Source organism: Polypterus senegalus, chromosome 7 (genome assembly GCF_016835505.1).
Source record: "Polypterus senegalus isolate Bchr_013 chromosome 7, ASM1683550v1, whole genome shotgun sequence".
Lineage (NCBI taxonomy): Eukaryota > Metazoa > Chordata > Cladistia > Polypteriformes > Polypteridae > Polypterus > Polypterus senegalus.
The window spans coordinates 101,189,045-101,206,702 of NC_053160.1; the positions used below are offsets into that span (position 1 = coordinate 101,189,045).

Genomic DNA, 17,658 nt, shown 5'->3' on the forward strand with positions numbered 1-17,658 from the left:
ATGATGTTTGAAGTGAATCTCCCAACTGCATATGGGTTTCAAAATTAGCATTTGTCTGGAGTCATCATGTTGCTACTCCCCTAGCAGGTCCCAGGCATTGCAGAACTCCTGAAACACATCTTCTGTTAAGGAGTTATGCCAACCCCTGATTACGTATCTTTCTGAATGGACAGAAAAGAACCATGGATTACAAAAATGACCAGATCAGATGTTAGTGTGGGACTTTTTCCACTATGGTTTCAGTTCTCCACTACCCTTTGCCTATTTCCATGTAACCTACTTGACTGTGGAATTGTAGTACTGTGAGACTTCTGGCATTGGTCTTTCAGCCCCTCACTGTTTTTTACCAGTTTAAATACCTTGGTAGTACTTTACTCCAAGCTTCCAGAAACACTACTAGTAGCACCTCTCTGCTTGAAAGAGCATAAGCCAAACCAGTTAAACTCTGAGTTGGCTCTCCTCTTCCACTTAGAGATGCATATTACTCATAGTAACCCCTGTTTGATGGTGACAATCTATTTACATCAGCATCATAAATTGAGCTGCCAACACAAACTGTGAGAAATCCTTTTACCAGCATCCTGTCCTGAATAGCAAAAAATAACGTGAGCAAAACTGGGTGCTGTAACTGCTTAAGTCTTTATAGTAAAAGGTGCATCTTCTGCAGCCACAAGTTAATGTTTGCCACAATCAATTCTAAGCTTTTAAACACAAGAAAAATATGGTGAAGGAGAGATGTTTTGAAAATAACCAATAAGCAGAGCTGAAGCTTATCTCAGGGCACATTAAGATACATAAGAGACATTTGCCCAATCTAATCAGCCAGGAGATGAGTGTGCAACAAATATTCCAATTTCTCTCCACATAAACCGTCCAAATTAAAACAAAGACAACAAACAAGAGTTACAAGAGAAGTAGACAAGTAAAGTATATCCTCAACTGGCATTTGTTTAGGGTTGGTTCTTGCCTCGCACCTCTTGCTACTAGGATAGACTTTGACCCCAGTAAACCTGAAACTGATTAAGCCCATGTCTTAATGAATAAATGAATGGATGGATGGATTGATATATTTAAAGATACAGTGTAAGTGTATTTGTAGCTTGATGGGCTTAAACATGTAATATAGGATGTGAATTACTTTTTATGTATCTGTAGTTAAAGCCAACAAAGCTTTACATTCACTGTACCTCATGAAAGGATCCCTCTGAGCGGGCCTTCTCAATTTTCTCCATGGCTTTCTTGGTGAACTGCATGACTTCATTTACCACTTCTTCAGAGGGCTGATGAGAAAAGAAAAAGGCAGTTAGAGATTCAATATTGTTTACAGTAAATATTACACCCCCAATTTGTACTTGAACAGATATTCTTGTGGGAATGTGAAGAAAGTGTACTAAGATGCTCCAAATTACTACACTCTGTTAAGAAATTATAATTATTTTAGGGACATCTCTCATTTCAAATAGTTTATATTGTGTAGTTTCCAATGGCTTAATTTGGTATAGCTGTCCAACGTTTTACATTAATTTAATGTATGAAGTTGAAATAGTGGCATCTTATTTGATATAATGAAAACAACTCCTACAAATGGTATATTTTAAGATATGAGCTACAACAGTAGTTCTAAAGGAGGACAGTCATCTAGTGTCCTTGCTATATGAGGGGTCAAGGTGTGCTTCTGTAACAATATTGTACATATGCTCATGCCAACATTCAAAACTTTTATAAAGAATGTGTACATAAAACATTAGAGCCTGTTCTCAAAAATATCAAACTTATGTAAGTCTGTAGCATATTATTGTAAAACAAAGCTGCTGCTTTTAGTGAATTCTGAATTGCCAAACTGGAATGTGAAAGTCAGTAAAGCAGCTTATCTGCAGCATATGCAGTAGTTTTCAGAAAACACCTTCCTCAGCTGATGCTTTGAACTGTGTCCTTTAATAGTGGATGTTTTCAATTAAAGTTTATGTCAATAATCTGCAATAAAAAGTATATGTCATTAAATACAGAAAAGAATCAAGAAAATACCTCAAATCAGAAAAAGCTCATTTGCAAATTAAGCAGCACACTTTAGCTAGGAGCACCTTTACTATGGCTTTTCTAGAGGTTTTCATAAAGCCTTCTAAATTGAGGAACTGCCTTAATGCAGTACCTACAGTATTATTCTCCTATTAAGGATCTAATGAACCTTAAAAACATTAAAAGCTGAACATTATACAGGTAAATCTTTCAGATCACATATCAAAAATATATAGCCTCATGCATTTAGAAGTTACAATTTTTTTGGCTTTCTATTAAGAAAACAACACTCCTGCTTTTTACACAATGTTGACTTAAATGGGAAGACAACATGAATAAATTGTAAGGAGGAAGATAGGAGTCCAAAAAGCAAACACGTCTGCATTTACTCAGTGTGGGACCCAAGATATGCTGCTTTACCTTTCTGTGTGCTAACATTACAAAAACAATATGGACAGTACCTTTATAAAAATGAAGCAATGTAGTGTGAAAATCATATGCCACATGAAGACAATACAAAATAAGACCGTGTTATTAAAATGTCATGTTATTCATATTGAATAGTTACTGAAACGGTAAGCTGAACCTAACCAATAAGAAAATAAACTCAAAATATTACAATAAACTGCCTTTCTACTTTTCAGTTTTTATATGTGAACCATTCTATTGTATTTTTTTTTTTGCACTTTTTGTTTGGACTTCCACCATTGTTTGACAGAACAATGAACACCAGTGTGTTAAAACTATATGTTACTCTTTTGTGGTAATTTTTTTGTGATAATTTCATAAGAGGCCCCTCAAATAAAGATAACCCCACTTTGCAGTGCTAAGGGGACAAGCATGACAAAAATCATTGTATATGGTATGGTATTTGGTGTCATTTATACAGATCAAAAAGCAAGTAAGCAAAAGAAACAACTACATAAGGGTAAAAAAATTCATATTTTATTAGAAAGAGAGAGAGAAATGGTGAAACAATATGGAATGAAAAAGTGAGAGTGCCATAAGTGTTCTCAGAATAGCTTAATCAATAGCTATTTACTGGATTAATTTAATTGTATATTTCATTTAAGGTTATTGCTTAGTTGTTTGCATACATTATTATTCTTGTGCATATAACTAATATCTCTCTCAATAAGTTATACAGCACTTTGAAATTAATCATTGTCTGATCCAAAGGTGTCATCTCATCTCCTGAACAGTGGGTGGATTTTTGCTCACCTTGTTTCCTTCTTCCATTATGGTAGCTATCATCAGATCATCCTTGATGCCTTTGGTGCAATGTTCGCAGGTGCAATCAAAGTAATACTGCTGCTTCAACTGTTTTTTGCGGTCTTGACTCAAATTCAGAAAATCCACATAAGATACAGTGAGCTCCTCGCCCTCTGTGATCTTACTAATGGCACGCAGCTCAATTCTAAATGAGACACACAGGAACAAGTGATTGAAGAGTCAGCCTTAACTGCAAGCCTTCCTTAAACATGCACATAAGCACAGATGTACTCTTGGTTCTAAATTAGATAGAAATGTTTCTGCTGTGAAAGAACAGAACTGAAAAATCTTCTGAAAGCTTAGTATAAACTCCTGTAAATTTGCACAGAATTATTTACCTTCTTTCCCTATTTTGAAACTTCTCCATTCCCATTGTGTTAGTATTCAAATTCAGAACATTTGGCAATTGGAATGCTGTACCATGATTTTTGCTTTTAGCACAGACTCTTCAACAAGATAATTTTTTAAATGATGAGCTAATTAGTCAACCATTTTTAAAACAAAGACTAAGATTGTCAAAATAAAGAGGATCCTTCAAAATCAATCTGCAAAGCTGTTTGTTTTATTTTGAGATTATTAGCATTTATTTATATAGCACATTTTAATACCAATGATGTAGCCCAAAGTTCTTTACAAGATGAAGAAAGAAAAGTTTATAAAAAATAAGATTAGGCAATACTAAATAAAGAATAAAGTAAGGTCTGATGGCCAGGAGGACAGAAAAAACAATAAAGGATATGATCATATCTGTCAATCTAAACCAATTTTAATCCAGCCCAGGGTTGTAAATATCCAGTGCTTTATACCATAAATATTGGATGACAGGCAGAAGTGAAACCTATAGGGATACCAGTCCTCTGTAGGTCATACTCAGGCACATAAGTAAACTCATTCACACCGGCCAGTCTAGTTGTCAATTAACCAAAAACATATGTCTTTAAGATCTGGGAGGATACCGAAACACTCAATGAAAGCCTGCACAGACACTAGGACAGCATACAGAAACCATACAATGGATTTTACCCCAAGGCCTGAGATGCTATGAAACAGAAGTGGTAATTGCAGTGTCACTGTTCTGATCATCACATACAAAGCAGCTGGTAAATGCTTGACATTGCACTAGTAGGTCATTATTGTTTCACTTCAGGTTTTCTGTATCATGCTCACTATAAAGCTTTAAATAAGCAAATAAGTGTTTTCCATAAAACTTAAAAAAAATGGCAAAATACATATAAATTAAATTAAGTCTTAATCATAATAAACTGGTGAAGTTTTAAATAGAACCTGCAAAAATAGCATATAAATTAATTTAATTTCAACAACTGTCTTTACATACAAATCTTTCCAAGTCATATTACATTGCTTTTGTGAATTCCATCATTTACTATATGGCATCTTGCAAGAACAAAAAAAAAAGCTGTGCCCAATGAGGACAATTACAGTTAACACTGGGAAGCTAGGTTAAAAGATCGTATCTGCTGCTGTTTGCAACTTACTTACTTACTATTATAAAATGGAAAAGAAAATAATGAAATTCAGATGTTGTCACAAGGTTTTGAATCTTAAATAATACTTTAAATGCTAAATGAAGGAAAATGTCTAACACAAAACTCAATCTGACTATAATAATTGAATGCTATATTCCCTTTCATCAAGATGCAACATTAATCCAGCGTCAGTTTGAATTTGTGAAATGGCAAACATGCTTGTCTTTTGGCATGTGGGACGAAATTATAAGAAAAATAGAAATGGACATTAGAGAGAGCTTGAAAATTGTACACACACAGCAACTGGGCCTAGATTTCTAACTCCACGCATTAGCTCATTAAGGCAGTAGCACTAACTACTGCATCACCACACCTCTCACGTTTTTAATGACACATGGAAATCTCCCTTAAATCAAAGTTAATGTTTATTCTGAGACACTACTGAATTTGAATAGAATAGAATACTTTAAAAGACTGGTACTGTCCATCTTACTGTGCAGATTTTCATTTTTCAAAAAATTCAGTAAAACAAAAGCAATTGTTTATGTAACAGTTTGGAAGACCTTAATGCCTACTTAAGAATCGATTCTCATCCACACAATAACTATGCAAAACCATGCTACAGTCATGCATGAAAGAAAGAAAGAAAGAAAGAAAGAAAGAAAGAAAGAAAATGAATATGAGAGAGAGAATTAATTACTAAAATTGAATTTATAGAATCTGAGAAGACATCATTACAGACATGCCATAGGTCATACATTAAATGGAAATTCATCCTTTTTGAAATTGGGGCTCATCATCAGGACCTGCCATATTTTTATTATTTTGCTTAATTTTTTAATAATTGGAATATTTGTAAATGCTACTTTTTAAAATGACCTAAAAATGTATAAAAAGTCTGTTTCATTGGGCTATGAACAGTTTTTAAAATATTGACAATATATGTTTAACAATGTTAAAGACCTACTATTTATTAAAGTACATATACTACATGCTACTTTATGCTAAGGAGAAGTGAGACAAAAAACATTTCTTGTCATAATCCCAAATTATTAATCAAACTTCAAATTGATGGTTAACTTCATTAAGCCTATCATTTTTTATTTTATTCCTCTGTGCTCTAGTACTACACTATCTCAGGTCTTTATCTTGATGATCCAATGTTTGCATGTTTTACACCACAGCTGTCAGTTCTCGAGGGTAACAAATGGCGTCATTTCTGGTGAACAACATGGTGACATTCATGGGAAATAACAATAAAAACTTACAACTAAAAAAAATAAAACAGTAATAATTCCAAATTACCATATAAACAAATTAGAACATCCTGTATTGAAATGTCGGCATTAATACAACCAAATAATGAAATAAATAATTCCAAACATTAAAAAAAACTTATTTAATGAGAGCCTTTGAGCAAGAAGCTAAACAGTTTCATGACATCCAAATAAAACTTCCATATTGGTATATTTTTACCAAATTATTGAAATCCATTTGATTAATAAAAATACAAAGCATATGCCAATTCAAATGTATATGCCAAAATGTGTTAATAATCTATTTAAAATTTAAGTTGAATTAGTTTCTGCAGAGTGGGTGCAATGAATAGCTTAACTACTGAATTCTATTAACATGTGTAGGTAATAGATATTGGGAAATTGACACTGAACCTGGTGTTATAAAGAGCCCATATGTTAAAAAGGTTCAATAGCCATTTTACATCCTAGACAGACCAGAGCTGGTGTATTTTAAGAAAACTTAAGTGTATGTTAGTGAAGAGGAGTGTGACGGGAAAGGGGTTTGTGAAGGTGATTTTGGATTCAACACTTCTCAAAGACTTTAGCCTCAAAGCTAAATCATTAGCTACAACAAATGTATACTAGAGATGATGTATTTGCTTTAGACAATCAAGATCAGTTCTTGAACTGAACAGAGCCAATTCAATAGATAGTGGGAATGTGTAATAAATTATACCATAACACTTTAAATATAAGTCTCCTTTAGCACTCTGCTATTTTTATTTATTCATTCATTGTTTAATATATAAATATGTCTTGTTAAATGAAGCTCTTCTAGGTCCACTATTCATATTCTTGGTTCAAAATTTTGATAGTGACATTTTTCTTTAGTCCTTTTTATCTTTCTATTTTCCTGTTTCTTTGTTGAATTGTCATTTTGATTTTAAAGAAGGTTTGTTAGTGTAAGCTACATTCCATACATATTCTTTCTGTGTCCATTGCAATTTACCTTATAAAACATTTTATGCCAATGCAAACTGTGAAAGACAATGTATGTTGAAAAGATTGAAAGATATAAAACAGTGCAAGCCCATTTCTGGCAAATACAGGGAGATAGTTAATAAAAACATATCTCATCATTTATACATTGCCATTTAGTTTAGTTTCTCATCTTCTAGTCTAAGTCTTCATGCAACTCTAGCATAAAATCTTGATTTCTTCTGATATACCTTCATTCATTGGTTTGCTTCTTAACACACATAGATCGTTTTACTAAGACAGAATCTACAAATTGTTCTCTCTTTTACACTTAAAATATACAGCACATTTTCTCACTGTAATTTAGTAATCATGTTCTGTTATCTCACTTATTTCTTTTCATTCCCCTATTTTATACTGCAATGTGCTTACTTTAAGACTGTCATTTTATAAGACATGCAGTTTGACATTAATAACATTCTGCTTGTGTTTGCCTAAATTTACTATAGGCATTTTGGTTTCCTCTTACATTCCAAACTAGGTGTTTGCTAGATTATTTGGTGTTTATAAATTGGTCTAGCCTGACTCCATGGAGGTGAAAGTGTGGAAGTGTGCTGTAGTAAGCTGGTGCCCCATTCAGGATTCTGCTTTTAACAAATAATGTTCAAATCATATTACATTTGTGAGAACTACTCTTTCACAATACATGAGTTTCATACAATGAAACATACATTTCTTTTTTTTGGTGAGAAAGATATTTTGAATGAAAGACAATATAAAGAATTTAGAAATATTTTTAGTTTAATATTTAGATCTAAAATTCCAAGACAATGAACTGATCTTATTTATCATAGAGCAATTACTTATTTCAACATCTAGTCTACTGTTAGGTACAACGTTCACAACAAACATTTACAATCACATTATCGAAATGTAAAAGAGCCTTTGAAAAGTGTAGAAGCAGTTGTGAGAAAAAGACCACGGTGAGAACAACCCACCTCATTTGGGTGTGAAACATTGAGTTCACTGCCTCATGGCTGAAAAAGAAAAGCAGAAGTGGCAGTTTACAAGAAAAGGCAAGAGTAATGCACCTTTGCTGTCAATGGCATTTGCAGTAAAAAGCGATGGAGATTCAGTCATTGATTCCTGCACAGCTTGCATATAACATAGGTGATAAAACACTGACTGTAACATTCTAATAAAATAATAAGCATTTAGCTAAAAACTGATCATTTTTACATGGACCAAGTTTTTTCAAGTGTATATTTATGAAACAACAACAAACAAATCTCAGATATTTGAATAAACAAATGGCATAATGCTTTGAAAAGAATATGGCAAATCATTAATAAAATTGAGCATTCAACCAAATTTTTTAAAATTGCTGAAAATTCAGCTAAGATACATATCTACACTTCCACGTCCACACTGATTTGTGTACCAACTGGGTTTTTCACTATTTTAAGACATCTCTTAACTTAATTAAAACCTTTCTGGTGTGTGACTTTAATATTCTAAAAGTCTTCAGTTATCTGTCCATGAATGTTATTTGTCTAAGACCTACAATTTGAAGTTAAAGACTCACCTTCTTTCTTTTGTATCTTTAAACAGCCATTTTCTCCCTCCTATTTCTTGTCAAGCTCTCTTTTCCTTTTTGATGAATTTTCCACAGTGAAATACAGGGCTTTTTCTAAGTACAGTATTTACTGCAATTATAATATTAAGCACTTCTTGAATTGTACATCCTAGAAATGCAAATATTAGTTGGTGTCACACACATGGACATGGGAGGCAGCTAAAGGGCTTGAATGAGGATAATTCCGAGCCAGGCCAGGATGGGGCAGAGTGCACTGACTCTTTTTCTCACTTTTCTGCAGACCATTCACGGCAAATTCCGCCTGGCCCTGATGACATCAATTCTGGTTCCAACCCGTTTAATGTCACTTCTGGGTCTGAACCTATGGATGAAGACTCTTCCGGTTCCAGCCTCTCTGATGTTATTTCCTATACTGGCCATTAAAAGCCGCCACCTTTCCCCTATCCCCTAAGTTCTGTTTTGGACCCCAATTTGTGCACATCAGTGCTATCACTTTATTCAATTTTGCTGCCAGGAAACAATATACAGGTGGCTGCACCAAACCTTCTTTGTCAAGTTTTTGACACTGGTTAAAAGAAAGTCACATCAGTAATCATTAAGAATGTTAAAACTATTGATATAGTACTGTACATGTAAAGGAATGATGACTAATGTGCTTGTTTTGCAAAGGTTTTCGTAATATGCAGTAAATGAAACAGGCAGAAAAACCATGCCCATTATAACCCATTATGTATAGTATTTCTGCAAGTAGAATAATTATATCATACAGTGTGAGGAAAAAAATTACATTTAGATTCTAGTGTCAGATACCAGACACTTTGTCAACTCCAACATGTTTTAATAGCACTGAAAATCATTTAATGATATGTGGCTTCCCCAAACAGATTGTTACATTTCATTTTTCAAATGCCTGACCACCCCTTCCTAAACTCAGATCATACAATATACATGGGACCTGTGATCAGAGGACTGATTTGGAGGGGCGCATTGAGAATTTGCAGACCTCTGAGATTCAGGAGCTTTACTGGATGGCCAAATGAATTGTGCATGTATGTTGCTTAGCTTACTTGACTTGAGTCAGATAGTCCTGCACCGTGCTGCCTAGATAGGTGAAGTGACATGCTCATGGTCACACAGTGTCACTATCAGGACTTGAACCGACAAATGCAGGGTTTAGAGGAAAAAGCCCTAACCACAATGCCCCAATGCTTGCACATCTACAATGTGTATATTATATGATATAATGTAATCGTGTCCATTTTTTGAAAAGCTAAAAATTCCACAATTAGGACCAGTATAGGTGAGTTACATCATACTGGACCACCTTACCTTTCATAGTTTTGTGAAAAAGGCATATGCGTTTTTTTAAGATGCAGCCGAGTTTTGCCCTGCCCAGTACGAGTACCTGCGTATTTCCACTCCAATATCTGATAAATAGGATTTACTGTGATATTTAATGGGCACTGTAAAGTGTTAAATCACGTTGGGCCACATTAATTTTCACTGTTTTGTGACAAGACACATTCCTTTGTTAAATTAAAGTTGTGTTTAACATTTTTGACCTGTGCAGAAACAAAATGTGGAATATTTATTTTTTCAAATAATGGATCAGTTTGTAATGATACTGATTAATGTACAGTACATGCTGTACAATATTTTGCCTTGCTGTTAAAACAGAATAAAAGGCTGGTGTGCAAAAGCTGTGCGAATAAGTAGCTGATTGCACACATATTATGGATGAATGAATTAAAAGCCAGCAGAATGTGCACCTAACTTCAGCCCTGTGACCATTTCAGAATTAAAGGGAAAATACTGTTAAAAATAATAACCACCAAGCCCTTTCACAAACATACAGTGACATGTAAAAGTATTCAATCACTTTAAAAGTCATCCTAATTTTCTGTATGACTAAAGATTTTTCCACATGTTTATTCATTCAGTTTTTTAATGTTAACTCTTGTGCTGTAACAATACATTTTCAAAGTCTAAATAAACCATTTTCTGTAGATATTTAACTGAAGAAGAGAAACTCCAAAGTTGGTGTTTGCATTAAGTATTCAAGCCCAACACATTCATACTTTGTCAAGAACCCTTTTGCTGCTGTAACAGCCTTCATTATTTTGGGGTATGTAATAATAATAATAATACATTTTATTTATATAGCGCCTTTCCCATGCTCAAGGCACTTACAGAATATAAGAAAGAACGGCAGGGTATAGTATATAGCATTGTACAAACCAAATAAATAAAGAAGATTAAGACAGTGAATTCAGAGAAAGCCTAGCAGACAACATAATTGATGGTATAGCACACACACACATACAGGTTACATGAGCATCTTGACAGAGAGGTAAACTGAAAGAAGGGTAATAAAGTCAAATAGAGCTAAAAGCCTTCCTGAACAGATGAGTTTTGAGTTGTTTTTTAAAAGAATTCATGGAGTCAGCTGACCTGATTAATTTTGGTAGGTCAGTCCAGAGTCTATACATCTGAAGGCCCTGTCACCCATGGAGTGTAGATTAGTGTGGGGTACAACAAGATTGCCAGAATCAGAGGACCTTAGTGGACGGGCAGGCACATAGTGATGGAGAAGGTCACTGATGTAGTTTGGTGTGAGGTTATTTAAGGCTTTGTAGGTTATTAGTAGGATTTTATATTCGATTCTGTAAGACACAGGTAGCCAGTGAAGACGGAGTAGGATGGGTGTGATGTGCTCGCTGCTGCTGGTTCGAGTAAGGACTCTTGCAGCTGAGTTTTTAATAAGCTGGAGCTGTGATAGAAGGGAGATTAGAAGGGGCTCCTGCCAGGGGCACCTGCCAGTAGGGAATTACAATAATTGATGTGGGATGTGATAAAAGCATGGACAAGTTTCTCAGCATTAGAAAAAGAGAGGAAAGAGCGAACACATGATATGTTATGGAGGTGAAAGTAAGAAAGTTTCTTAATGTGATTTATGTCGGCAGAACAAGAGAGGGAGGAATCAAAAATGACACCAGGTCTGATAAGATCACCACCAAGATGGACTGGGAAGGAGCTCATTTTATTAAGTTGCATTTTAGTCCCAATTTGCAGGAGTTCAGTTTTGTTGCAATTTAATTTTAAAGAGTTCTGCTCCATCCAGGTTTTAATTTCACTAAGGCAGTATGCAAGTAGGCCCCAGTTCTGCACATTGCTCTGGAGTGATTCTGCTCCATTCTTCTTGGCAGGATTTCTAGAGACTGTTTATGTTGGTGAGATGGAACCTTTGAACAGCAGAGTTCAAATAGTGCCACAGATTCTCAATAGGGTTAAGCTCAGGGCTTTGACTCAGCCACTCCAAAACATTAACCTTTCTGTTTTTAAGCTATCCCGGTGTCACATTGGCCTAATGCTTGGGGTCATTATCATGCTGAACAGACTGAAACAAGTTCTCTTGCAAAATTGTGCATTATTTGTGTCCATCCATTGTTCCTTCAACTTTGACAAGATTCTCATTCCCAGCACATGAGAAACATCCCCATAGCATGACACTGCCACCACCATATTCCACTGTAGGAATGTTGTTTCTTGAGACCTGGGAAATGTTAGTGTTACGTTTCACATGCCTCTTAAGTCTGAACAAAAACTTCTATTTAAGTCTCATCTGACCATAAAACCTTCTCCCACATTTTAACAGGATCTTTCTCATGCTTTGTGGCAAACACCATACGTTCTTAATGTGGACCTTCTTAAGAAATGGCTTCTTTCATGCTACCCTCCCATAGAGGCCTGTTTTATGGAGAGCTCTTGAAACTGTGGACCCTTGCTCCTTCACTCTAGTTTCAGCCAAAGAGCATTGCAGACGTATGAGAGTGACAGTTGGATTTCTAATCGCCTCTCTGACCAGCTGATGTCTCACTCTGATGTTGAGTTTTGAGGGACAGCCTGTTCTACTCAGAGTCTTGTGTACTTTGATGAACCTTCCATTTTCTAATGATGAATCCAACAGTGCACAATGGGACATTCAAACTCTTTTGATATTTGTATAACCATTCCCTGCCTCGTGCATTTAAATAACTTTGTTTGTCACATCAGTAAAAGGCTCCTTTGTTTTCATTTTTGCAGTGACTGTCCACCAAAGATTACAGCCCTTACAAAGGGGGCTGTTTATATCCAGAGAGATAGAAAGGACTAGCAAGCAGCACCTCATCATGTTTAATTATGACTGTTAAATGACTGTCACCTTTGTAATTAATTTGTCATTGGTGTAAAGATGGAGCTTCCAAACCACAGAGGTTTAAATAACCATGCAAACATTAACTTTCTTCTTCAGTTAAATGTCTACAGAAAATGCTTTATTTTAACTTTGGAAATGTTTTGTCACATAACATACTGAATGAATAAATATGTATCTACATTTTTTGTCTTACAGAAAATTATGACTTTCAAGGGCATTGAATCAAGGGAAATGAATACCTTTGTATGCCACGTAATGTTTGTGAAGAGACTTGGTGATTATTTTGAACATCTGAAATGATCACGGGACTAAAGTTAGGAACGCATTCAGCGGGCTTTTTATTCACTCGTAGCTAAACATATGTTTGCAGTCAGCTACTTATTCACAAACCAGCTTCTTCAATGTTAAGAGCAAGGCAAAATATTCTACAGCAGGGGTGCCCAGACTTTTTTGGCTTGCAAGCTACTTTTAAAATCACCAGGGGCCTCATGTATAAATGGTGCGTACGCACAGAAATGTTGCATAAGAACTTTTCCACGTTCAAATCGCGATGTAAAAAACCTACACTTGGCGTAAAGCCACGCACTTTTCCACGGTACCTCATACCTTGTCGTACGCAAGTTCTCCGCTCGGTTTTGCAGACTGGCGGCACCCAGGTCAAAGCAATGCTACTGTTCCTGTGTGGTTACCCTTTATTTCTTAGAACCACATTTATGACGCTGCTTTTAAAAACCCACTGAAACTAACCGCATATTGTTTATTAGCGTAATGCATCTGATTGTAATTAACTTGTAACAATATAATGGTCCAGGGAATAGCCATAGTATTCCAAATACCATAACTGCTTTAGCGTTGTTACTCTCACTGCACCTTCTTCTTCTTCTTCTTTCAGCTGCTCCCGTTAGGAGTTGCCACAGCGGATCATCTTTTTTCCATATTACTCTCACTGCACAGCTCGGAGTATTTATATCACTGTATCTGAGTGTGAATCACAGCAGCAGCTGATCGGAAAGAGAATGATTGGAATACAGAATCAAGCACACGCTACCTCAGCCACGTCAAAATGTTTCAAAGCCTTTCCTGTACGGACCTCGCGGTTCAGAATCAGTTTCATCCCAAGAATTATAAACGCACTCCATCAATTGCTCCTTGTAGAACTGTTTGTACTTATACCGTAAGTACAATTACCTCACTGTAAACTTGCACTACAGTTATAATATTGCACAACCTGAGCTACTTTATAAAGCGCGTATTTACATATGATGACAATATCATTTTTAAGATGAAATGGAGCAAAATATGTTTATTATATATTACAAAGGTAAAACTTCAACTTCATTTAAATAATCTGTATTGTTAATAATTAAACATGTGAGGACACGGTGCCGCAGCGCTAGCAAGTTCACGTATTGTTCCTGCCTTGCGCTGTATATTTGCTGAGGCTGGCGCGACACTGGAAGGATAGATGGATAGAATAATTAAACACATACTATGAAGATATTTCAATATTCCTTAAAAGTTTTGAAGAATCGTCGTTGTAAGCTTACAGATGGCTTAACGTCTATTACAGAGCTGATTGTGTGGTGATTGGGTATTTGGACCCTCTGTGAAAAATGACGGCTATCCGATTAACTGCGATTTTATTTCCCTTTCTTTTCTCTTTCTCAGTTCGCTTTTTGGAAGGACGTCAGTTTCGTAGTTTTTATGAACAGTTCAAAAATGCCTTTCTACATTTTCCTTCTTTGGAATAGCAACGATAGATTGACAGATCAGACAAACACTTTGATTGTGACACTGAGAAAAAAATCCTCTTCCAATTCCACATCAAGCCCATACCCTCTCCAAACATTTTTTAAATCACTTCTTTAGTCGATATAAATTAGAAAACTGACTAGATCACAGCCGGAGTTTTGCAATAGCTCCCGTGTTTGATCGTGAGTGCAGGATGACCAGTGTATTAGATGAGATTAGAATCAAGTGGCAAATGCCATAGGGAGGACATATGATTGACTAACATTTAAAAAAATTTTTTTTGAATGCAACGCGATCTACCTGCACTACCGGTGAATCGCGATCGACGCATTGGGCACCACTGTTCTACAGCGTGTACATTAATCGGCAAACTGACATTATTTGAAAGAATAAATATTGCAGATTTAGGACTTGAACGGGTTGAAAATGTTAAACTCAACTTTAACAAAGGAATCTGTCCTGGACAAGTTTATATTATGTCAAATAATATACACGTTGTAGATGTGCAAGCATTGGAGCATTGTGGTTAGGGCTTTGTCCTCTAAACCCTGCGAGTGCCGATTCAAGTCCTGATAGTGACACTGTGTGACCATGAGCATGTCACTTCAGCTGTCTAGGCGGCACGGTGCGGGATCGCTGGGCATAAGAAATGTAACCATTAGTAACTAAATGTTATGCTGGATAAAGGCGTCAGTCGTAAATGTAGAATATTTTGCCTTTCGAATAAGTAACAAGTTTGCAAAAGTACAGTCGCGAGTTGCAAGCAAGCACGTAGCTGGAAGCGAATAAAAAGATGACCAAATACGTACTTAACTTCAGCCTTGTGCTCATTACAGACTCAATGGCAGATTCTGTTAGCAAGTAATAATTGCCACCGAGTCCTTTTGCAAACCTATTTTGCGGAAAAAAATACTGCGCTGTCTAAACCAAGATACGTCTCCTGACAGCTTCTCTACACACTCCACGACAGTACCTACCGGTCCCTGAGTTCCTGTTTTTTGCCCCTCCCATTTCCCCTGAAGATTGCAAGTGGATAGTATTGATATACTGTAGTTTGCACACAGAACCGATATAGTTTATACACAAAGTTGCGATAGGGTGCGCACGCATAACTAATATGTTTCGTACGAGAAACCGACATGGTACACACATACAACCAATAGAGTTCAAGCGCAAAATCGATATGTTACCCACTTGAAACCAGTATAAGACGTGCATGAAACCAATATTGTACATACACAAATCCATCGTTAGACCGAATGCAAACCAATATAGATCATACGCAAACCGATAACACACGAGTATGGCAAGCCGAATTAACATTTAGAGATATCTCAAAATGGATTTTAAGATATCTGGAAATGCATTTTAGATATCTCAAATTGACTTACAGATATCTAAAAATGCATCTATTTTAAGATATCTAAAAAGCATTTTATGATATCTTAAATAGATTTCAAGATATCTTGAAATGATATGCTGTAGATTTTGAAATATCTGAAATGCATTTTAAGATATCTTTAATGCAATTTGAGATATCTTGAAATATGTTCCTGTGCATTTTGAGATATCGCAAATACATTTCGAGATATCTTAAAATAACTTCCTGTGCATTTCAAGATATCTCAAATACATTTTGAGATATCTCAAAATCACTTCCTGTAACATTTCCTATTCTTTCAATGGGACTTCCTGTCTATTTCGAGATATCTCAAAATGAATTTGAGATATGTTGAAATACACAGGAAGTTATTTTAAAATATCTTGAAATGTATTTGAGATATCTTGAAATGTGCAGGAAGTCATTTTAAGATATCTGAAAATGCATTTCAGATATCTCAAAATGAATTTGGGATATCTTAAAATGAGAAGGAAGTTATTTTGAGATATCTCGAAATATAATTTAGATATCTTAAAAAGCATTCAAGATATCTTGAAATTCATTTTTTTTCAGATATCTGAAATACATTTTTAGATATCTAAAATTAATTTCATGATATCTTAAAATGGGTCTCTGCTCCATTTCAGATATCTAACAATGTATTTCAAGATATCTCAAATTGTATTTCAAGATATCTAAAATGCATTTTAAGATATCTTTAAAAGGACACTCAATTATTTCAAGATATCTCAATAGCATTTTCAGATATCTACAATACAATTTAAGATATCTCAAATACATTTCCAGATATCTTAAAACAGCTTCCTGTCCATTTTCAGATATCTCAAATACATTTCAAGATATCTCAAATACATTTTAAGATATCTTATAATAAACAAGAAGTCCCATTGAAATAATAGGCAATTTTACAGGAAATGATTTTGAGATATCTTGAAATGCATGAAAGGTCAATTTAAGATATCTGAAAATTCATTTGAGATATCTTGAAATGCAGACACAATTATTTTGAGATATCTGAAACTGTATTTGAGATATCTTGAAATACATTTGAGATATCTCAAAATGTATTGCAGATATCTTAAAATGTAAAGGAAATTATTTTAAGATATCTCAAAGTGAGTTTCAGATATCTTAAAAAGTAAATTACATTTTAAGATATCCAAAATTCATTTTGAGATATCTCTGCAGTTCACTCACAAACCAATAACAAACGTACTGGAACCATGATACACACGCGAATCAATATAGTTCATAAACAAACCAGTGCTATGCACAGGCCCGCCGCCGGGGAGGGGCAAATGGGACTCTGGTCCGGGGCTCTAACGGAAGGGGGGCACTTCACGCTTGATTTTTTTATGCTGATCTTGGGCGCGTAGATATATATTCGAACAATTATTCAAGTTACATGTAATAGAAAAGTTAAATCATTTAGCTTACAACAGTACAAGTGAGTGTTTTAATAGCCGCATGCTCGACGCAAGTTGATATCGTGCTCGTGTCGTGTGAAGCACGCTTCTCAAAGACAAAGGAGAGCCGACGCCGAGTCGCCAACGCCGACGTCCTTGAGCTTGAAGTTGAGTACTGTAGTATGTTTGTTGTGCAGGGTACGCGGATAATTAATTGACTTCGCTGCTGTAATTGAATGCTTCCGTTTCACACACACAGGTGCTGTTCTGTCCCAGACAACAGCGATATTGTTGTGCACTATCGTGGATGTTGAC

The 17,658-nt window shown here is 35.4% G+C and overlaps 1 protein-coding gene across 2 annotated transcripts in view; it reads right to left on the reverse strand.

The window, feature by feature from the left end:
• Positions 1-17,658, reverse strand: part of LOC120532754 (histone-lysine N-methyltransferase SMYD1-like) — a 52,092-nt gene that overhangs the window by 11,207 nt on the left and 23,227 nt on the right. The window contains exons 5-7 of one of the 2 annotated variants that reach the window (XM_039759100.1): positions 7,990-8,028; positions 3,238-3,433; positions 1,188-1,280 (exon numbers count right to left, since the gene is read on the reverse strand). In XM_039759100.1, the coding sequence (XP_039615034.1) occupies positions 1,188-1,280; positions 3,238-3,433; positions 7,990-8,028 (328 nt within the window). The remainder of the gene's footprint in view (positions 1-1,187; positions 1,281-3,237; positions 3,434-7,989; positions 8,029-17,658) is intronic. The other variant, XM_039759101.1, reaches the window with a different exon arrangement.